The 24,455-nt window shown below is 42.1% G+C and overlaps 1 protein-coding gene across 1 annotated transcript in view; it reads right to left on the minus strand.

Moving 5' to 3' along the window:
- Positions 1-12,280: 12,280 nt before the first annotated feature.
- Positions 12,281-24,455, minus strand: part of LOC120937354 (interleukin-22 receptor subunit alpha-1-like) — a 48,188-nt gene continuing 36,013 nt past the window's right edge. Inside the window, exons 6-7 of the mRNA XM_040350509.1 lie at positions 17,547-17,683; positions 12,281-12,830 (exon numbers count right to left, since the gene is read on the minus strand). Coding sequence (XP_040206443.1) covers positions 12,318-12,830; positions 17,547-17,683 — 650 coding nt within the window. The 3' untranslated portion in view covers positions 12,281-12,317. The remainder of the gene's footprint in view (positions 12,831-17,546; positions 17,684-24,455) is intronic.

A 24,455-nucleotide genomic window follows, 5' to 3' on the forward strand; every position in this document is an offset into this window, starting at 1 on the left:
GTACCCCGGGATCTCAGACATCGCCAGCAGGTATCTGACACCGTAGGGTTGAAGTGTTTAATAGTTGTTGGGCATCTGTACCATCTTGTTAGCAGCTTGAACCCCTTCTCCTGGGTCTTAGTGGCCAAGGATAGTTTGTGTGTCAGGGTAAAACACTTCTGCCAGTCAATAGGGGAGACAGGGTGACGCAGGTCTGCTTCCCAGGCCACCGTAAACGGCGGGGGATCAGGGGAGAAGATAGTAAGCAGCAGGGAGTAGAGTTGAGATACCACATGTGTTGGAGGTTCTGCCTGAAGAAGCAGCACCTCAAATCCCGTCGGTTCAGCGAGGATGTCTGGAATGGATGGAAAAGTTCGGATGTAGGAAGTGGTCTGTTGCCTGTGAAGCCACTGCATGGGGTGTCGGGAGGTCGGATTGGCAGGGGTATCCGCCCTTAGAGTGGGGTCTGCTCGAAGGACCTGGGCAAGTCTCCTATGGTCCTCCTTTCGCCACGGTCCGAATCTAGTTACAGAAAGAGCTGGTGGAAAGGCCGGGGTCCCAAAGAAGGGAGTCAAAAGCCCCATGCAATTCGACAGGCCCCCTCTGGACCGGAGGCGATCCCAGATCTGGATCGTCTGGAAGGTAAGGTCGCCGAGAGGGCCCGAACACCCCTGAACCGTGGGCAAGATCCATGGGAGAGCGGGGAGTTCAATTGGGTTCATGTGGCTTTCCAGCTGAACCCAGAGCTTGGTCGAAGAGTGATGGAACCAATCCAGTATACGAGTGAGTACCGCTGCCTTATGATATAAGGAGGCGTCCGGAGCTCCGGCTCCCCCTCTAGCCTTTGGAAGAGATAGTGTTTCGTATCGTATTCTGGGACGGGCAGCATTCCAAATAAATTTGGAGAACATCTGGCGTAGTTTTTTGAAGTACGAATTGGGTATACGAATAGGAATAGTTTGAAACAAATACAGGAACCTCGGGAGAACATCCATTTTAAGAGCATTCACTCTACCTAACCATGAGAGCCGCTTAGACGCATAGGTGGTCAAATCAGATTGGGTCCTAATAAGCAGGGGAGTAAAGTTCAGGGCGAAGAGTTGGGATATAAAAACCTGCAGATTTTCATCAAAAATCATTTGCCAGAACATTCAATGGTGCTTCCATGGACTAATGAACTGATTTCAAGCAATTTTTCATTCAAGTACCATGCCAATGTCGTGATTTTTGATGCAAGTACATGCAGAAAACAATAAAGGCATTTTTTGGATCTTTCCTTGGCAGTGCTTGAGTTTCTTGTTTGTTTGGATTACTACAGCTGCGATGGGATATGCACACCACTCCAGAGAACATATAGCCATGTCAGCTCACCTTTGAGCAGTGGTACTATGTCTAAATGCTAAAAACACTATGGTTTTTCTCATCTGTTAAAGCAGTCCCAGACTGGGACAAAAAATAGGCCACACTGTAATGTGCAGGGACACTGTGATATAAAGGGGACTGCACTGTAAAGGGGCACTGCAATGATTACAGTGCCCCTTTACAGTGCAGTCCCCTTTATATTACAATGTCCCAGTCCTATTTTGGCCCTACAATGCTAGTACTGTCTGTCTCCTATTGTGCCCACACTGCCCAGTGACACTGACCTGCTCTCTCGCTGGTGGTGCTGGACAGCGTGGAGCTCTCTTTCTGGTGGTGCGGTACAGCGTGGCTCTCTCTGGTGGTGCGTGTACAGCGTGGCTCTCTATCTCTAGTGGTGCGGGTACAGCGTGGCTCTCTCTGGTGGTGCGGGTACAGAGTGTCTCTCTCTCTCTCCTTGGTGGTGTGGGTACAGCGTGGATCTTGTGGTTCTCTCTGGTGGCACGGTACAGTGTGGCTCTCTCTGGTGGTGCAAGTACAGTGTGGCTCTCTCTGGTGGTGTAAGTACAGTGTGGCTCTCTCTGGTGGTGCAGGTACAGCGTGGCTCTCTCTTTGGTGATGCGGGTACAGCGTGGCTCTCTCTGGTGGTGCGGGTGCAGCGTGGCTCTATCTGGTGGTGCGGGTGCAGATTGGCTCTATCTGGTGGTGTGGGTACAGTGTGGCTCTATATGGTGGTGCGGGTACAGAGTGGATCTATCTGGTGGTGTGGGTACAGCTTGACTCTATCTGTTGGGGCTGGGGCTATTAGTTCCAGCACAGTCCTCTCTTTCTTTTTCCATGCCACGTTCCCCACTTACCTTCCGCTGTGCGGCCTGATCATTAACAGGCCACAGTGTGGGCAGCTCCGGCCCACTGGGCAAATACCCAGGCTGCCCTATGGCCAGTTCGGGCCTGGTTGAAAGCAATTTTCGAATCATCCACTTTAACTTTTAGATAATCAAAATAATGTTCCAAAAATTGAAAATGCCCAATTCATGCTTACTTATTTTTTTAAATACCATTGTTATCGTACAGTTTTCAGTTTGATATGTTAAAGAAAATGGTCAAACTACGCACTTTCATTTTCTAATTTTTAATACATACAATACTTATTTTTCACAATCCAATAAAATCTTTCATGTTGTGAGTTCTGCCTGTCTGCTGGACATCTGTTTCCACAACTTCCTGGACTCCCTGAATGCTTTGCAGCTTCTCTTCTGCTGTTTACTTTCCACATATCCAATGGTACCTTGCTGCCTCTAAGCAGGGATACCTGTAGTGACATAAACCTCCTGAAACTCCCTCTCAGAGCACAAATCTATGCCCCCAATTCCCTCTCCCAGCTCAAATCGCTCCCCCTCCAACCTCCCGCCTAGCACAAATCCCTCCTCCCCTCAAAAATAATCACTCTTAGCACACACTCTCAACCTCTCAAATTACCCCTAACACAAATCCCCCTTAGAAGCATAAATACCCCCATTCTAGCACAACCCCCCAATCACCTCCATTAGCACCAACCCCCCCTCCCCCAATAAAATGTCATCTACTAGCACAAATTCACCTCCCTAAATCCAAATCCCATCTCCTAGCGCAGATCTTCTCCCCCTCCCCAATTTTCTCTTCCTAGCACAACCCCCTCAATCCCCCTCCTAGCACAAATCCCCCCCCCATCCCCACTCCCAGCACAATTCTCCACAAGTCACCCTTTTCTTGCACATTCTCCTCCAAGGAGGAATCTTTACCGCCAATGCCCCCCCAAATTCCCCCCTCCCAGCACAAATCCTTTCTCCTACAATACCCCTCAGCACAAATACTCTCATTCCTAGCACAAAGGTTTGTTACTCTGCCTCGCCCCCTAGTTGTGTCCCCAGTACAATTTCCCCCTCCCTCAGATACACAGACCTCAGATGCAGCACAGCAAATGTTTGTGGGATGTCTTTCCTCCCAGGCTTCTCCTCATCTTGGCTCGTCAGAGATGAGAAGGAGCCTAGGACAACCTTCCCTCAGCTTTGACTTTTTAACACTTTTGACAAGCTTCTGCATGGTTATGGTATTGTGCCGCCGGAGACACCACTGACTGTCAGATTAGGACTTTTAGGGCTTGCTTATTCACCCCCTAGGCAGCTTAAAAAGGAGATAGGAGGCGGCAAGAAAACCCTGCACAGCCCAGATCTGAGAGTCCCAATCCAGGAGCTCAGCAGTGGCAGGAGGTAGCTGGGGGAGCATAGCTTGCACCTCCTCCCAGCTCCCTCCTCTTCTCTAAATTTGGCTTGTAACTTCCAGGGCTAAGCTGACAAGAATAGTAATGCTGCTGCTATTACTTCTGTCAGTTTGTAGTGCCAGGAACTTGCCAAGGGGTGCCTCTCCTCACATGATACCACTGCACCTGGGGCAGCTTCCCCTCCTGCCCCCCCCCCCCACTTCCCTTATGCATTAAGGTAAAAAATATTCCAGTTGCTGTTCCTCTGCCCCTCCCTTAATACTTACCCGAGTCCTTTATTGATTATGTGCTGTGACCGTCTGCAGTTTTTCTCTTCCCTCTCTCTGCTCTTGTAAACCTAGCTGATAGCAGTGGGAGTAATTTGGCTCTTGCTGCAGTCAGTCAAATCCTGTGAGAAGGTAACAGTGGACGAGGCCAAGGCACACTGTATGTTTCTGAAGGTGTGTCCCCATAAGAATCAGCTTCCTATGGTGGCGCACAGAGTAGAGTCACTATGGAGACCACCAGCAGTGTACCCCAGAAGAGGAAGTTTGGGGCTGCTCTTTGCAATATGCTAACACAGAGCAGGCAAGTATCACATCTAATTTTATTAAAATACAACCCCTTTAGGTGCCAAATGACTGACTGATATTTTTCAGTACACTAGAAAAACGTCAGTATTCCTAAAGATTAACCATGGTGGAAAAACTGTCACAGAAACACTAGGGGCCGATTTATAAATGTTTTCAGACAAGATTGTGAATTCTGGATGAAAGTGTGAATATTTTATAAATGGATCCCTTGATATTGATAATACAGATTATGTAGATATAAATTACAACAATAACAAAACAACCAGCACTACATAAAATATTTATTAAGGGTATGTTTCATTACAAAATAGTGAACAAAAGAAATACAAATTTTCGCAAAACACTTCCTTTTTTTTAAGATAAGAAATCTAATCTAATAAACGTTTTACACAATTACAATCTACTTACACATAAGGGTCTCTTTATAAAAAAAATTTGGATAGATGTCAAATATATTGCTGCACGAGTTGTGGCTGTAATTTCTCTAATAGAGTAACCCCCATGACTGTTAGCTTCATCTAGTGTCCAAAATACATTATATTTTCTCATTGAGGTATTTGCTCCCCCTGATTTTGGTCTTTCCAGCCCCCAGGACCAGTAGCATCAGCAGGGTGGGCCCTATAATAAGGCACTAAATTCCAGCCCAGCCCAACCACTGCAGTGCACATAGCCACAAGGATCACATTAAAATATGTTTATGCCTTGAACCCCAAGATTAGACAAGATACATCAGGCCCTGAATGTAATCACTGAAGAAATCATCAGAAGCTGCATACAGAAAGCTCTCTTCATACAAATTTATATTTACACCCTGTAACAAAACATTTCACACTCTGCTTAGGTGCTTCCGTCAATATACTGCTCCCTCCAGTCTGAACATAGATATCAGATATTATAGCCGCCTATTGCAACCAAGAACTAGGCATGACTCATTTGGCTGCAAAGCTGGAACTCTATTTACTGAAAAAACTTACACAGAATATATACACCAAAGGGGGAAATCCCCCTCCTGTTAATAATACCCTAACAATACAACCTGTACACAAGAATATAATTACAACAACTGACATATACTATAAACATTACGTTAATTAGACACCTGGATGACTCAGAGGTCTCATTCCAGGTCAGACTTCCTGGCCCCTACCATACTGAATACAGTGTACTGTACAATACACATTATTACAAGTATAAACACAACCCACAATGGTTTGCTAGCAGACAGACAATAGGTGTGTTAATTAGCTCAACAATGGGTGAAAGACCGTTAGGAGTCACACTAGACCTACTTATGCTAAACACATTACAGCAGGCAACCCCAGAAAGGTGACTTGATGATGACATCAACATCTGCAATGAGTCCCACAGTGTGGAGCAGTCATTGCTGGAAATGTGACATCTAGGCCCTTAACATGGATTCTGGGACTAGAGTCCCAGAGTCTATGTGTCTTGGGGAAACATGGACTTGAATCCAAAGTAACAAAACCACTCCACGGATCATCCAGGTATAAACCTTCCAATGAGTAGTGTTCCCTTAAATACCAGGGTCCGTAGTCAATGAGTAAGCGGCTTGCTCCCAGTCCTCGCCAAAAGCCACTGTCTCGGCTATGTCTGTCACACAACCATCGCATATGATTTCAGGTAACCCTCTGCAGAAAATACATCTTATTGCTGTTAAGCTGACCATGCACTAGTAGATTTTCGCACAAACATTCATACGAACGTGTGTAAGAAAATTCTCAATACATTCAATCACTTGATGAATGCCATTCAAAAGTACTTACGGTACATTTTATTGGCTTTGTAACATTTAATTTTGGAATGTGTGAAAACCACATTCACTGTTAGTAATTTGTTCTTATCACTGCGGTCAAAAATAGCCACCAATTTGAACCTACTAATCATTAGAAAATAAACGAAAGATCTTAAAATGAAAAATGTCTAACAAAATTCGAATAGAGTATATGCCCAGCTCTGATCCTGCTGTGCATACTGCTGAATAGACTGCGGTGCAGACAGGCAGGATGTAAACAAAGTAATGGCTTGAGTAAGGTCTCGAGTTTCTCTGCAAAAACCAGCAAGAAACTTGCTGGGAGATATTTTTTTGCAGAGGAAACCGGCCGTGTGTACATTTTCGTTGAGGAAACTGTCGAGAAACTCGACGAGCCAAAAAGAGAGCAAGTTCTCTATTTCCTCGACGGTAAATGGAGAAACTTGCCTTGTCGAGTTCCTCGACAGCCTAACAAGGAACTCGACGAGGAAAACGATGTGTTTCGCCCGTCGAGTTCCTCGGTCGTGTGTACGAGGCTTTAGATGTCTGCCAATTCTAACAGCTTTCAGAGCCAAAAATGGCAGACATGAGAGGTTATATCTTAAGACTTGCTTGGTTGTTCCTTGTTTTTTTGAGTGCAAAGTGGTCCATGCTAAAACAGCCTAATGGTTTGTGTATTAATGAATGCAGAATACAAGCACAGTGTGTAGTCAACAGCCATAAACCTTGTGCATTTCATACCCAGAGTGCTAAGTCACAGAATATATCCGATATACTGATTAATTTACAGCTATGGTATGTGAGATACCCTGGTGGTTAATCAAAAGCTCCCAGTAACAGAGTACTCTGATTGGGCAGAGAAGCCATCCAACCAAGTAGTGTACATAAAACACATGGTCTCTAGCTCTGCATCCCTCTACTGTTTCTAGGATGGGTAGCAGAGCGAGACAAAGTGGTGTCCCACTATATGTAAAAAAAATGTTTATTGTAAAAATATTTATATATATATATATATATATATATATATATATATATATATATATAGTATTTATGGTCGTTACCCTCTGACCGAGAGAGATGTGGATCACATAAACACGCGACAAGACTTACAACATAAATAGACCTGAAGTGTGCCTTGGTGGTCTGGTCAGTATGCCAAGAAAAGGGGGCATACCCAAGGTAAGTAATGGGTAGTTAATTGAATAAGGATATGCTGAGAAGTGCCCTGAAAAAGGGAAGGGCGGGAGGGTGTCGAATGCGATTGAATGCGCAGACTCACGGACATGAGGTGAGCTGGAAAGAGTCGGCCCAGTGACGTGTAGTACCGCACACTGAACCGACAAAGAGCATGTGTGAGTGGGCTGCTTAAATACCCTCCGGGCTCCTCCCATAAACTCAGGCCACCATACTGGCCTTCTTATATGTCCCAAGGTCAGGCCTTTTTGGATGCAAATCCACTCAACACAAAATATTCAATGGCTATGGTCAATATTGCCAAAGACGTTTGGGTTGCACTTTTAAATGAGCCAGTGGAGAACATCCCAAGACATACACAAACCCTATTTTATTTTATGTATTTGGCAGCCAAGATTACGATGTAACACCATGATCGCTCGCAGACCCTATGGACCACACTGCACATATCCTCTCCTGGTTCCCAGTTACCAAATGTTCTGCCTGACCGCAGTTAAACCTATATTTCAACATATATTAATCAACATAATACAAGGTTCTGATTCTCCCGTCCCCTGGAGGGTGTCAATCTGAATTAGTGGCCAGGCACTTTTCTTCCCCTTCTTCCTTTTTTTTTTTTCTCTCTCTTATACAGTACATCTTTCATTCTGTTTACTATTTTCTCTTCTTTCTTTCCTTTTTTTTTCTAGGTGAATTCTTGATTTAATTGGAGAGATTTTATAGGCAGTTCTTGTGCTCATAATAACTATGTCCTGCTGTTGTAGACCAAGTTCCAATTTCTAATGTTAAATTTAGCCGCTTTTATTTTTTAATGTGACTGCAAACCCTATAGGTCATAAGGCTTACTACTTTAACTTGGAAAATTTTGATTTGTTTAATTCCTTTATTTTTGTACAATTACTTCCCTCTCATTTTCTTTGGAGGTGGCAGGATATTACAAGCTGTTAGAGGAAAGTTTGATTTACTACAGCGAACTGGATTTTTGTACCTATTGCTTGTTAATATACTCTGTAACATTGGAGATTATTGAGCGCATTTTTGGGTGTCTGGCACCCACCCCCATCTTATACTTTTGCCTATCTTTGGTTTGAATGGTATGTGATACATTAATAGTGCATTCTTTTTCTCCTTTTTTAAAAATTCAATAAAAACATTTGATAGAAAAAGTTAATTTATACTGATACAGTATAAAACTGTTTCCACAAAACAACTATACAAATTGCTAGTTATTTTCAAAAAACTGAATGGAGATCATCAAGCTTCCCACACTAACTGACCCTCTATAGTCATTCATTTCTCATAGGATAAAGGAATGGGGAAAGTCATCACACTGACACTATTTACATACAGTGCTTTAAGTGGGCCAAAAGAGGTGCCGGTACTCTATTAAAAGCCGGTGCTCCCCCCCCCCCCCAATACTGAACATGAAAATATATATATTTTACAAACCCTCTCTTAGACGAAACCTAACATTTGATTTTGCTGCTAAAATTACATAAACCAGCTGATGATGTCAGAAACTAAAAAAAGAGAAGATAAAATGGGCACAAAGCATGACAAGGGACAGACACCACAGAAAATAGATAGAATAATGGATGTTATTCATCAGTCTGAGCAGTCCATGTGCAAGCTTGCAACAATAATCATACAATGAACATCTTCCTACTTTTCAAGACAAAACCGAGAAAATAAACATAAAAGGAAAATAACAGGGCAAGTCTGCATGGCTGTCTGAAACGAGCCATGATAAATTGCAGAGTTCCTAATCTCTATAGGAGGAGACGCTGTGAGATGTCATTTCCCATCACCTCTTCATCCTTCTGGTGTAATACACAGGTACCATGCCATGTATATTACAATCCTGTGAGATGTCATTCCCCATCACCTGTCCATCCTTCTGGTGTAATACACAGGTGAGTCCATGCCATGTATATTACAATCCTAACCGTTGACATCTCACAGGATTGAGGCATGGTACCTGTGTATTACACCAGAAGGATGGAGAGGTGATGGGGAATGACATCTCACAGGATTGTAATATACATGGCATGGTACCTGTGTATTACACCAGAAGGATGAAGAGGTGATGGGGAATGACATCTCACAGCGTCTCCTCCTATAGAGATTAGGAACTCTGCAATTTATCATGGCTCGTTTCAGACAGCCATGCAGACTTGCCCTGTTATTTTCCTTTTATGTTTATTTTCTCGGTTTTGTCTTGAAAAGTAGGAAGATATTTGCACCCCTCCAACCTGCGGGCTTTCCACTACACACTGACCAATAACCCACACACTGACCACTATCCTGCACACCACTACACTGCACCCTGACCCACCTGACATCTACACTAACCCACCTCACCCCTGCTTCCTGCACTACTCACATTACACTGCCCCACCTGACACCAACACTGACTATTACACTGACTGACACACATACACTGACCCCCGACACCTACCTGACACATACACTGACCCACCGACCTCACACCTACACTGAAATATGCAAAATGAGGTACAGCGCTAAATGAATAAATAAATTAATGTCAATAGGTGTAATTTGAAAAATTGGTGGAAAGGAAAACTAATGCAGAGTCATATTAAATTCATATGATTCTAAATAATTTTCAATTGAATGAAATTAAGACATAAAAATTAGTGAAGGAGGAAAACTATTGCAGAATCATTATCACATAAAATTGATATATCTGGGCAAGATACTAATAACAAACAAATGAGATGAAAAAAATATCAACAAGTGAAAAAAAACAGTAAGAAAGGAAAACTATTGCAGAATCTCAATCTCATAAAGCTCATGTAGGTCTATGCAAAATGAAAATAAAGGAATTATGAGTGGTGAAAAATTCAGCAGGTGAAAAAATGGTGAAAAAAGAGACAACTAATGCAGAGTCCCAACCACAATGAATTTCATAAGAGTCTATGCAATGCTTTGCATCCAAATGAGTGAAAAATAGCATATAAGTGACACAAATCTTCACACCAGCCACCGGGTAAATAGCCCGACACCCAATTGAGAAGCACTAAGTAGCCTGCTTACCAGGAGACATTGACTGTCACACAGCCTCACCAAGTATAGGGAATTTAACGGTCTCCCCAAGACTCAAGTGCTATCCGGAAACAGCGAAGTGTAATTGAAGTGTTACTTGCGGACATGGAAGGTAAAAAATATTCTCATGGTGCAGTATGTTAACTCAAATACATTGAATATAAGAATTATTGCCCTTACAAGAGCTATGTTGGTATATCAGCGAAACAGCAATCACATATGTGGTCATGTAAGGAGCTGTGGCATCTCTGTTAACTTCTCTCTACTCCCTATCGTCAATCCACCGTCTGGAAAGGAAAAACGCGATGGCGGGTGGAGCCCTGGTGACATCATTGCGTTTTTCCTTTCCAGACGGTGGATTGACGATAGGGAGTAGAGAGAAGTTAACAGAGATGCCACAGCTCCTTACATGACCACATATGTGATTGCTGTTTCGCTGATATACCAACATAGCTCTTGTAAGGGCAATAATTCTTATATTCAATGTATTTGAGTTAACATACTGCACCATGAGAATATTTTTTACCTTCCATGTCCGCGAGTAACACTTCAATTACATGGAATCTGATTAATGATTTACTGAGCTTCATGTACCCCTCAGGGCTTTAAGCATCATGTAAGGGGTTAAATGATGAATACTGCTAGGTATTTGGCATGTCGAATGCCCTGAGGGATGAATTGTATAGCATAGCAGGAATAATAATTTAACCCCTTACATGCTGAAATATAATGCATTCCTCAGGGCTTTCAGCATGTACGGGGTTAAATGATTAATCCTGCTATGCTATACAATTCATCCCTCAGGGCATTCGACATGCCAAATACCTAGCAGGATTCATCATTTAACCCCTTACATGATGCTTAAAACCCTCGAGGGGTACATGAAGCTCAATAAATCGTTAATCTGATTCCTGAGGGGGGGGGGGGCTTGGAGGGGGCTTTTGGCATGTAACGGTCTCGGTCTGTACTGTGGCATGGCGTGTCTCTCCTCTCCCTAACTGCTGCTGACCTGTTGTCCATTGACTCGAGTTCCACGTCACAGATGAAGACTCATTTCCAGATCCGGTCAGGGAGAGAAGACGGTGGCGGCTTACAGAAGCGCGGGCGCCGGGGGGGGGTGGGGTCTTTCGCGCATGCGCCGCCCACGTTCAAGGATTGGCCAGCCGCGGCAGCACATGACCACAATCGACCAATCGCAGGGCGCAACATGGCGACCGAGCCAGTGACACAGTACATCAAATTTAACACGGACCATGATAAGTGACACATTAACGGTGCAGGAATTCGCCCCCCCGAATATTTCGCCCGGTGCGACGCCCCCCCCCTCGCTACGCCAGTTCCGGTACGGGAAACCCACGTACTGGGCGCACGGAGAGGTGCTGGTACTCTCCAGGGCCATTTTTGGAAGTGGCGGTACTGAGTACCGCCGCGTTCCGGCCCAGTTAAAGCACTGTTTACATAGCAAAAATAGAGCGGTAATTTAATAAAATAAAAGTAAAAAGCCCCCCCAAAAAGGGGTTGATTTACTAAAACTGGATCATACAAAATCTGGTGAAGTTGTGCATGGTAGCCATTCAGCTTCTAACTTCAGCTCAATTATGTTTTAACAAAAAAAAAACAAAAAAAATATATAGAAGCTGATTAAGTTCTATGCAAAGCTGCACCAGATTTTGCACTCTCCAGTTTTGGTAAATCAACCCCAAAGAATTCATCATCACAATGTCTAAATATGTATGCAGATGAAGAGCCCATTCCTTGACCCATCATAATGTGATAATTCCACTCTAATTGTTTCAGACAATGGATAGAGATCAGCAAATATTAAAAAAAATGTTACCAAGCTAGCTTTGAAAACATTCTATTCAGTGCAAACCTTTGCCCATCTCTCTTACATTTTAAAACCAGACTAACTGGTTTGGCCAGCTCGCTATTTGATATGAGTAATATGGTCAAAGCGGACACATCTGACATTCCTATAATCTTGAACAAATAGACTTGTCTTGACTTACAAGAACAGTAAAAAGTTTCATCTTTCCCTGCGTTTACTAAAATCTCTCCTTTAAACAAAGTCATTACTAGTTTTTTTTTATAATAGACAAAGGGCTGGTTTTAGAAGTTAGGTATCACCTGAAATATTGGTGTAGGCCCGAAATTGTTCATTAATGTACAAACAATGTGATTTTTCTTCCTGATTGAAATATAGCTGATTTGGCTTATTACAGTCCTGCCTAAATGACGTTAGGCCATTATAGTAATCATATTCATTGCAAATGTGTCCATAATGAAGACAATCTTTAGCCTTCGTATAGCTTGCATCTGGTGGAATCCAAATGCTTGGATAGTCCAGGAGACAGTCTTGTGCAGCATTTGCCCCATATGTCGAATTTCTAAGTTCCACTGTTTTGCTTAAAGGAAAATTAGGATCAGTGTATTTCTGCCTGAAGTTAACATAGCCTGTTCTCCAAGTTTCAGTCGAGACATATCGTTTATTTTGAGGATGTTCTTCATGATCATCAGAGTCCAGTGTGTGTTTACCAAATTCCATACCTTCAAATATTGAGGGAGCCAAAAACGCTTCATCAGATTTGTAATCGCTGGCACTTGATTTTGCTTTTACATCATTAAAATTCTATTGAAAACAGAAATGTATAGACACAGATTAAAAATGTATTGTAAAATAACTACCACATTAAAGTCAAACAGCTACATTAATACACAAATGACATATAGTATATACGGGAGTTGTTTTACTTGCCAAATGGATTTGTTTTTCTGTCCACCCAATCCTAAAATGTACACAGTTTTACCACACAGCATAATTCTGCCTGACATGGCAGGAGACCTGATCATTCTCTGCTGCAGTTACACTTTCACTTACAGGTATCTTTCCTATCCACACCACCTGACTGGCCAGTGAAAGGAGAAGAGGCACACTCATGACAGTAAATCTTTGTCATTCTGCTCCCTCCTCCTAACAGCAGGTTTCTTGCATTACAACCCACCTCACTGGCTGCTTGTACTGCTTCTCCCTTCTCCTCTTGGAGTCCTACTGTACAAGGGCTGTAATATGCAGATTGTTTGTAAAATTACCTAGTTAACTTAAATAATTGATGAATTAATAATTACCTTGCGCCAAAATATAAAACCAATATTTACGAAAATACAATTAAAATAAAGCAGCTGCCCCAAACTAGGTGTGAATACCACTAGTGCAAATTAGAATAAAAATATGGTAGGGAGCGCTATAAACTAGTGAGATCTTAAATAGTGAATAAACATAACGTAGTCGGTGAAGGTGGCTCACTCCAACAGTGGAAGAAAAGTTCCTTTTGGTTTTCACATCGGACAATCTTTTTTTCCCTTTTTCAGCACATGTTGTGAAGATATGGTTGATTATTTGAGGCCTCGTACACACGACCGGTTTCCTCGGCAGAATCCATCAAGAAACTTGGTGGGATAGCTTTTTTGCCGAGAAAACCGGTCGTGTGTACGTTTTTCATCGAGGAAACTGTCGAGGAACTCGACGAGCAAAAAAGAGAGCAATTTCTCTATTTCCTCGACGGGAGTCTCAACTTCCTCGTCGTGTTCCTCGTCGGGCTGGTTTTCAACGAGAAACTCGAGCGTATGTATGCTAAGAAACCCACGCTTGCTCAGAATAAAGTATGAGATGGGAGTAAAAGTAGCATTTGTAATGGAGATAACACATTTTTCAAGCTGTAACAGACTGTAAAGTGCAAATCGTCTCTTACCAAACTTTTACTTAACACACAAACACATGAGATTAGCAAAAGCAGCCCCAAGAGTTGTGCAAGTGGAATCAAACTTCCCGTGCCGTTGTATTTAATGTACGTCACCGCATTTGAGAATGAGGAGATTTTGTCTTGACCATGTGTACGCAAAGCAAGCTTGTCGAGTTCCTCGACAAGCCTAACAAGGAACTTGTCGAGGAAAACGATGTGTCTCGCCCGACGAGTTCCTCGGTCGTGTGTACGAGGCCTTACTGTATACAAAGAAAATTGTACATATGTTTGATGATTAGTTGTATCATCTTTCACTAGAAACACTGGTTTATATGTTCACTCTTATGTTTATTCACTATTTAAGATCTCACTAGTTTATAGCGCTCCCTACCGCAGCCATCAGTTTGTGTTCTTCTTGGTCAGCCGGCTCCAGCATTTAAGGTGAAAGTGATCCGGTGGCTGTATAGCTGCGGATCACTTTTACAGTGATAATTCTAGCACAAAAGCTCCTGGTGAACTCTAAATTGATGAGCTGTAATTCCCAAAAGTAGTTTCTGTACTACTTTTGGTGATTTCGTGGTACGATTTCCATTGACATCTGTGCAGAAACCCACACGGATGTCTCTGAAATTGCACCCAAAGTCGGGACTGACACGCGGGAATAAAATTGTGCGAGTTTAGCTGAACTCACATTATTTCATTCCTGCAGTCAGTGTGAACCTAGGCTCAAGGAACATTTTATTGAACACAAAGCTGCATTCTTTCGTTTCTTTTATATCTGCCTGGAATTCAGCTTAAAGTTCAATGAACTTAACAATCAGAGGAGAGGTTGGCAGGAAGCTAGGAGGTGATATGTTGCCTCATTACCGCTTATTTTAACCCTTAAAGAAGCAAAGCATCACCGCTTGAAGCATTTGTACCACCCCCTCTAGCTGCCATATTAGATGAAATTGGATTGTCAGGGGATGATAAAACTGCAGCCTATTTTTACTGTCCCCAGCCTCAAGTGTAGACAAGGCCACATGAGTTGCTACAACATATGAAAAGTTTGGGCTATACTATAGCTGTAACTACAAAGAATGTAATAATATATGCAAGCACCCAAAAAAAGCCTACTACACAGCCCAGCATTGATATAACACCCCACACACTACCAGGTACACTTGTTGGATAATCAGGTTTGCTTGAGAATGTAGGCAGCAAAATACAATAAGCTTGACTGTGAGAATATACATGAAATATCCTTAAAAATGTTTGTCTTTATTTGATAAGCTGTGTCAACTTGAACATAAAAAAAGTAAAAAAAAATGTCATTATACTTAATAGCACCATGCATTTCCCAAGGGACGTTTAGGGCCAAAATGTGTAAATCAAAATCATCAAAATTATAAAATACAACAATCTTTATTTACACTGTTCATTAAAGCGGAGTTCCACCAAAAAACTTCTGCTTAATCCACTCCTCACCCCCTTACATGCCACATTTGGCATGTCATTTGTTTTTGGGGGGGGGGGGGGCTTCAGGAGGAGTGGGACTTCCTGTCCCACTTCCTCCTTCCGCCCAGGGACCGCTAAGGCGATACGTCATATCGCCTTTTGGCCGCCCCTCCCTGTAGGCGATTGCCTGGGACATGTGACAGGTCCCAGGCAATCGCCTGTCCAATCAGGTAGCGCAGCGCCGCTCTTGCATGCGCAGTGTGTGCCCGGCCGTGAAGCCTAAAGCTGTCACGGCCGGGTGATAACAGTTAGGAATGTAGGCGCCGTGGAGAGGGGGGGGAGAGGAGCGGAGATCCGTGCGGCGCGGTGCTGGGAAGTGGAGCAGGTAAGTGTATGTTTATTAAAAGCCAGCAGCTATGCTTTTTGTAGCTGCTGACTTTTAATAAACATCAAAAAAGGCTGGAACTCCCCTTTAATAGACATAAAATATGTAACTACAGGTGTACTCAACAATACAATGGTGTTGATTTACCAAGGCCAAATAGACTGTGCAGTTGCTCCAACTTCGTAAATGAGCTGTGCTGAATTCTATCATTCAATCATGTGCAAGAAAAAATGCTTTTTTTTTATTTGTCATGCACGTGATTGGGTATTCTTTGCAAAGTGAAGCTTCACCTCATTTACTAAGCTCTGGAGCAGCTGCACTTGCAAAGTGCACAGTCTATTTGCTCTTCCTAAATAAACCCCAATATGTCATAGAAGACCCAAAAAGTCCCCGATTGCGGAATAAACAGGGCTTTTTTTCAGCTGGAACTTCCACCACCTGTGACTCAGGCCTCGTACACACGACCGAGTTTCTCAGCAAAAAACAGCAAGAAACTTGCTGGGAGATATTTTTTTGCCGAGGAAACCGGTCGTGTGTACATTTTTGTCAAGGAAACTGTCGAGAAACTCGACGAGCCAAAAAGAGAGCAAGTTCTCTATTTCCTCAACGGGAATGGAGAAACTTGCCTTGTCAAGTTCCTCGACAGCCTAACAAGGAACTCGACGAGGAAAACGATGTGTTTCGCCCTTCGAGTTCCTTGGTCGTGTGTACGAGGCTTTAGGCCCTCTGCTCCCTGCTGACCACTGTTACTTGAAAAGGCAAAAGTCTGGCTTCTATGCTTACAAATGGCAGCTTGTTCATCAACAGCTCCCACAGATCAGATCTCTTGAGTGGCTCCCACTGAGTGAAGGATGGGGACAAGGGAGATGCAGGTGCAAATGCCAACATCACAACTGGATGATCTCCCCGCAAGTGAGCCAGCTACCGTATGCAGGGAGGTACTAGAGCTGGCTGGGTGCTTCAGCTTAATACAGCAACAAAAAAAAGACATGTGGAAGATGGTGGAGCTTTTAAGGAGATGGGAGAAGATGGAGGCAGTAGAAGGGGGTTGCATGCAGAGGTCAGAGCTGAAGAGGGGTAAAAGTCAGATGTGGATGGGGGATACAGATGTAAGCAGCTGTGGAAAAAGGCTGAATTCTTCACACTGTGTATAGCGCACACCTGAACTCTGCACTCTGTATGCTGTGCATCCCTTAACTCTGCACTATTTACGTAGCACACCCTGAACTCTGCAGTCTGTGTGTAACCCCTCTCTGAACTATGCACTCTGTACATAATGCACTCCTGGTATTTAATGACCCTGTTAAGACCCTCCCACTGTTAGTGAAATTTAACCACACCCACTATTTGAGGTTTGGAGGGTGTGTGTAAGGGTCAGGGGTAGATCCCTGTACAAGGACTAACCCCTTATTCAGAAACCAGTGTGGATATGCCAAGCACTATAATTATTCCCTGATCAGTGACTTTTGGGGTATTCTATGACATAATGCATTGATGCGTACATGAGTCGTTATGCACTTGTCTTTTAATGAACATTGCAAATAAAAATGATTGTATTTTTAATTTTGATGATTTTGGTTTACACATTTTGGCCCTAAAAAGGCCCATGGGAAATGTATAGTGTTATTCGATTAGTGATGTTGGCCACATCTACGAACACATTCTATCTGCCAGGATTGTATTTGCAGATAATCATACATTTGCTATAGAATGTGTAAAGTTATTGTGGTGCAGACCAAAACCTTTGAATTATATTTTTTGTCTAAATATACATGCAGCTTACCAGATTTGAAGGAAGATGTGATTTGGGATGTAACACGTGCCGATACACAATAAGGTAAACTGCTAGAATCACAAGTATTATCAAACAAACACATATGGCAACAGCAGATCCCAAAATGACTTCCTTGTGTGCCAGGTCTGTAGAATAGATAATATTACAGAAAAAAGTGTTTATATAATTATTGGTACTAGTTTTCAATACAGTTTTGCATCTTTTTATGTTAAAGGGAAAACAAGAGGATATCATGAAATTTAAACACCTGAATACGTTAACATTTAAAAAAAAAATACTTACATTAATATTAGAAAATGTGCCATTTTTAGAATATATTATCATTGATTTTTCTTCGGTTGTGCAGGCTTGCAATGACCACAATTTTTTTTGTTGTATATGTTTTGAACTTTTCTATTTGCCAAGGTTACTATAGTGTTAGTGATGTTGGAAACTGTGCAGATATGAGTGTATAATGAACTTTAGAGGCAACAAATTAGAAGAATGAATGCATAGACAGCATAGTAAAAATACTTATGAGTACAGTGTTATTTTGGATGGAATCTTGAGAGATTTTGTACCCCATCCAGAATTTAGCATTTCAGTAACATACATTTTACTGTGTATTACTGCAACACACCTTGACACTGTGGGGGAGATTTACTAAAACTGGTGCAGTTGAGCATGATGCTAACAAATTGTAAATCAACCAGCGCAAATAAAACCTAAAACACAGCAGCTAGGCTGTGGAGGCTGTAGAAGTGGAGGGTCAAAATATCAAATCCCCAATCACAGAAGATAAAAACAGCAGTGCAACACAAAACATCTAAAACACATCTAAGATTGAAAATGTAGAATCAATGTCATTATGAAAAAACAGTCCATATTTTTTATATGTCATTCAGATTCCAGCAAAAGGGATATGATAAAGATTCTTTGAACAATGAGATTGAGAAGGTGAAGGGTTTGGATCGAACTGTGTTGGTCTCCGATAAAATTAAGGAGACCAGCACGAGTGTTTCCAATTTCAGGATGATATTGGATTATAATGATCATCACAAAAAATTTGGAAAAATCGTATCCAATAATTGACTGAAGAAAGATAGGGTATTGGGCCCTTTGTTACCCGAACGTCCCTCTTTTATATATAAAATAGCACCCTCCCTATGTGATCGACTGGCTCCAGGGGTGGTTGATACCACCTGTACAGTCAGAAAGTAGTCTTTTTTCCTTCCTCTCAGGTTTCTACGCCTGCAAGCGTTGTACTGCTTGTAAGCATTCAAAAGGCAATATTAAAAAACGTAAGGAGTTTTTGGCTGCTGCCACAAATAAACAGTACAAGATAGATCAACTTATTGCTAGTGCCACAGTTGGTGTTGTTTACATGCTCGAATGTGAATGTGGTCTCCAATATATTGGCAGGACCTCGAAATCCCTTTGTGTCAGATTGGGTGAGCATGTAAACAACATCAAAAAAGGACTTAAAACGCACAATGTGTCCAAACATTTTAAATTGGTTCACAATCAAAACACCAGGGGCTTGAAGTTCTGGGGTATTAGAAAGGTAATTAAGCACTGTATTCGAAGGGAATCTCATTGGATTCATAAAACTAAGGTTATGGTGCCGGGCGGCCTGAATGTCGAATTTGATATTAACTGTTTCATTTCTGACCGTTAAAAATGTGTTTAGTTTTTGCAATGAGTAGTTTTTGTATACATTTATTGTTGTTGTTTTTTCTGCTAAAGTACCCATGAGACACAGTTTGGACATGGGATGACATTTATATATAAAATAGATACATATGTTATGTATGTGTATTTTTTTTTATATAATTTTTTTTATAAATCCTTTTCATTCTATAAGAAAATTGCTATGGTGATATTTAGCATTGGTAAAGTTTTAAAACTGCAATGTTTTTTTCTTGTGAGTTCTCTAAATAATGCCACGTTCTCTGCCTTACATCAGCCGTAGTACTGGGTTGCTAGACTGGCTTGGTAAGAGACGTTGGCTAGCAGTGTACATAAGCGGGTGCCTCACGTCATTCCGTTACCACTGAAGAAGTCCCGCCCCTTTGGGACGTAACGCGTAGGGAACACGTGATTGATGATCGTGATGTCACCCGCCTCCTATGCACTGTCTCTCGTGGAGTACAGGCAGATTACACGCTGTGAATCCCTGGCACTGTGGAACAGTGCCTTGCTTGTAAGTACATCTTTTTATCCTTTTAAAATAAATCTTATTTAAAAGGAGTGCACTAGATTTTGTTTCGGCTTTTCTATGTCCTTATCCCATTGGAGTCTGTTGATGAAACCATTCACGATCTAGCAAATTATTCGCATTGTATCCTGATCAAAAGTTCCTGGCTTGATTATCTCATTGAGGGAACCGCTTACGAGACCTGACTGATTCACTCAGGGGTCCATTAGCTGAGGTGAGCTGCTATAACTACCACTGGTGGAGGTTGTCACTAAAGTCACTTGAACAATCATCCATTTTACTTTGGACACTTGCTGGTGTATGCTCATCACCCCCTTTTGAAGCATTCATATGAAAAATATGGACTGTTTTTTCATAATGACATTGATTCTACATTTTCAATCTTAGATTTGTTTTAGAAGTTGAGCGTGATATCTAACTTCAGCTTGTTCATTTAAGCTTTGACAATAAAACCTGGAAGCTGATTGGTTACCATGCACAGCTACCCCAGATTTTACACTCTCCAGTTTTAGTAAATAACCCCCTAAGTGTTACATTGAAATAACATAGAGCATATTCATACATATGTGTGCTGTGGTTCATTCTTAGCTTATTCATTATACAGTAAATTCCATTCCATCTTATTTTGGAAGTTTACTTATCACGTGCAATATTGGATCTGTAATGGTTATAATTCATATCAGCTTGTCATATTTGTTATGTACTATGTCTCATGTGCTAATTATGAATAAACTTTTATATTATATAATTTTTTTGGTACAATTATCTACTGTACAAACACAAATCTCACTCAAAGTCCCAACCTTCTTTCTTTAATCAATTGACAGGGATGGAGGTGTATGTTTGTTTGTTTCATCATATGCCTCATTCAAAGTCCCAAACCCGTTCTACAACACGATCCAGGGATGAAGATGTGTGACAGGAGTGGAGAAAATTGCCTACACATATTTATTATTGCTAGTCTATTGTGCATTGTCATTATTGACAGCTGACCCGGTTGGAAGTGGTCCGCATTTATCCCAATGGTAAATTGTTATGGAAGGCATAAATATTTCCACTCTTGCATTTATTATTTGTAAATACCAACTTATATACAGTACAGACCAAAAGTTTGGACACACCTTCTCATTCAAAGAGTTTTCTTTATTTTCATGACTATGAAAATTGTAGATTCACACTGAAGGCATCAAAACTATGAATTAACACATGTGGAATTATACATAACAAAAAGGCGTAAAACAACTGAAAATATATTTCATACTCTAGGTTCTTCAAAGTAGCCACCTTTTGCAGCAGACACATCTCTAGAACTGTTAAGAGGAGACTGTGTGAATCAGGCCTTCATGGTAGAATATCTGCTAGGAAACCACTGCTAAAGAAAGGCAACAAGCAGGAGAGACTTGTTTGGGCTAAAGAACACAAGGAATGGACATTAGACCAGTGGAAATCTGTGCTTTGGTCTGATGAGTCCAAACTTGAGATCTTTGGTTCCAACCCCCGTGTCTTTGTGCGACGCAGAAAAGGTGAACGGATGGACTCTACATGCCTGGTTCCCACCGTGAAGCATGGAGGAGGAGGTGTGATGGTGTGGGGGTGCTTTGCTGGTGACACTGTTGGGGATTTCATCAAAATTGAAGGCATACTGAACCAGCATGGCTACCACAGCATCTTGCAGTGGCATGCTATTCGTTTAGTTGGACCATCATTTATTTTTCAACAGGACAATGACCCCAAACACACCTCCAGGCTGTGTAAGGGCTGTTTGACCAAGAAGGAGAGTGATGGGGTGCTGCGCCAGGTGACTACCTCTTGAAGCTCATCAAGAGAATGCCAAGAGTGTGCCAAGCAGTAATCAAAGCAAAAGGTGGCTACTTTGTAGAACCTAGAATATGAAATATATTTTCAGTTGTGTCACACTTTTTTGTTATGTATAATTCCACATGTGTTAATTCATAGTTTTGATGCCTTCAGTGTGAATCTACAATTTTCATAGTCATGAAAATAAAGAAAACTCTTTGAATGAGAAGGTGTGTCCAAAATTTTGGTCTCTACTGTATATACGCAAATTTTTCTTTGAGGCATGTAAACTGGTTGTTTTTTGTTTGCCCGTTTTGTTCCTGGTTTGGGAGCTGTGATGCACATTTGGGGCCTCCCCTCTCCTCCCTGTTTTTCATTGGGGGACTGGGTGGGCCTTCCTCGGTGCATCAGCGTCACAGCCTGTGCATGACGTCACCGGCACCGGCTGCGTGCAATCCATCCCTAGCGTGTGTTGGGCATGCCCTGCCCCTACATGCCCAGCATGACGTTGGGGGCATCATGCATGGCGGCCGGGCGTACAAGCGTTGCAGTCTTGTGGGAGGTCTTGTCTTTTCATTTCAACTTTGCACACTCCTTGGAACACATGCCAGCCTCGGCATCACCGCCAGACTTGTTAGGTACCCCACTTTTCACTTCCCACTGCATCATCTCTGTCTCCCAACCTTTTCTTTCCACTGGTCTCTTTCTTCTTCGGTCACCTCTGGTTGTTCATGAATTCTAGGACCTTTGCACTTTCCTACTTTTTCGGCATTAGGCGTATGTCCGCATTTTCATCCATCCGTTTGCGGATGAAAACGGGACATACATTGGTCCCTATGTAATCACCCGACTCCGCAAAGCTCCGATTTTGCGGACGGAAGGAAATCCTATTTTTTCTTCCGTCTGCGGGTCGGATGAACACGGACACACGGTCCGTGTTCATCCGATCCCCCTATAGGGGAGAGCGGAGAAAAGACAGGGCGGTCCCTGCACAGTGTGTCAGCCGACGGCTCAGCTGGGATTTTACGCAGGATCTCAGCTGAGCTGACGGACAGACGGAGGCGGATCATTACTGATCCGCCCCGTGTGAAAGGGCCCTTAGGCTCTCTGATGGCTTTCAAACATATTTCCTCACCTCACCATTTTTTCTTTCACTATCACATTGGCGGTAGGCCCCACACTAGATACATCATCTTTACTACACTATTTTAATCTATTCAGATTTGGATTTGCTGGTCGGCATCACTATGTCCAGTCCCATGGACCTCCTTCTCCTCCCCTCGAGTGTGGGGTTGTCTGCCTTGGCTGTCCGCGAATGCACGTCTCCTCAGCTCCTGGCGGGGACATTCTCCAGCCTTCCCCAACAACTTCCAGCTCTCAGCATCTCATGACCTATTACAGGGCTGTCATGTAAGTTATTGTCTGGGGTAGTTGGCTTTTTTCCTCCCCCCTTATCCTACTTTTTATTTAATAATTTGGAACTTTTTATTTTTAGATATGCATTCTGCATTTACTTCTGAAGAAGTGGAATCATATCCACGAAATGCGTCAAGATTTTTAATGCAGTTTTTTATGCGTCTACATTCCATCTTATTTAGGAAGTTTACTTATCATGTACAATATTGGAATTGTAATGTTATATTTTGTTATATTTCATATCAGATTGTCATATTTGCTATGTATCATGTCTCATGTGCTAATTATGAATAAACTTTTATATTATATTTTTTTTTGGTACAATTATCTACTGTACAAAAACACATCTCACTCAAAGTCCCAACCTTCTTTCTTTAATCAATTGTAGTGTATTTCTTTAATACAGTAAATAGGCTGCCTTAACACAATGCAGGTAATGAGTAAAATACTGTACATTAAAATGTATGGGGTAACATTACACATTGGGCCAGTCTCAATAGGTCCAAGTGACTTATACACTAATATACACAAGTATCTCAAGCTGAAAATTTATGATCAGGCTTGTGTTTCCAGATATGCTGTTAATCTTAAAACTGAAGTCGAATCTGTTTATATTTTGTTTATATTTTCCCTTTCTGGTTCCTCTTATCCCTCTTCCTAAAGATTTTTTTTGAAAAATATAATCACTAGATCTCGGTACTTCTCTATGCAATGCAGGCAGATTATAACTGGTGGAAAGGACCTGTAGAGTGTTGTACATAGCTTTCTGAAATATCACAGCACCCTGCCTCAGTACTCCTCTTAAGAGCCTTCAGCCCTGATGCAAACAGTGGGATGGCCCATGGGAGGAGTTATGCAAGTATCACATGGATGTCAGTCTGGAGGAGGGCCATTCCTAGGTAGACTGTATCTGCATGCAGACTGCCCTCAATAACAGACAAACCTGTGTGGAATGTTGAGCCTCCATGATTGCTTTCCGCCCAACATTTTGACATGGAAATGAGGGACACCTACTGGCGAATGTATGAAAGCATAGGACACGCCCCCTGCCACACCCCTTTAAAGAAGAATTAACTCAAAAAAAGGTTAATTAAATCCACAAGGGCTTTTTTTTACCACCACTATTCCTTTATATTGGCTTTTTTGAAATGTACAAACGCAGCAATTTAAAAATTAGATGAATGGTTTAGCACTGGGAAACACTTTTTGAAAGATAACAAGTGAATTTTTCTATACAACTATATAGATCAGACCAAATTAGGGAAAAATGAGGGGGGATGAGGGACAGGGGAACATTGCTCTAAATCAGGGACAGTCCCTCAAAACCAGGGACAGTTGGGAGCTATGTGATTGAAATAGCTGAAATCCAAGGAATAAAAGCGGTGCAGCTTCTAATGCACACTGAGAGGCTCACGGTGTTCTTTGAAATCAGAGTAAGCTATTTCAGTGGAGAAGAGCTTTATAAAAAGTGTCACTTAGCCCTTTGC

This window comes from Rana temporaria, chromosome 4 (genome assembly GCF_905171775.1).
Source record: "Rana temporaria chromosome 4, aRanTem1.1, whole genome shotgun sequence".
Lineage (NCBI taxonomy): Eukaryota > Metazoa > Chordata > Amphibia > Anura > Ranidae > Rana > Rana temporaria.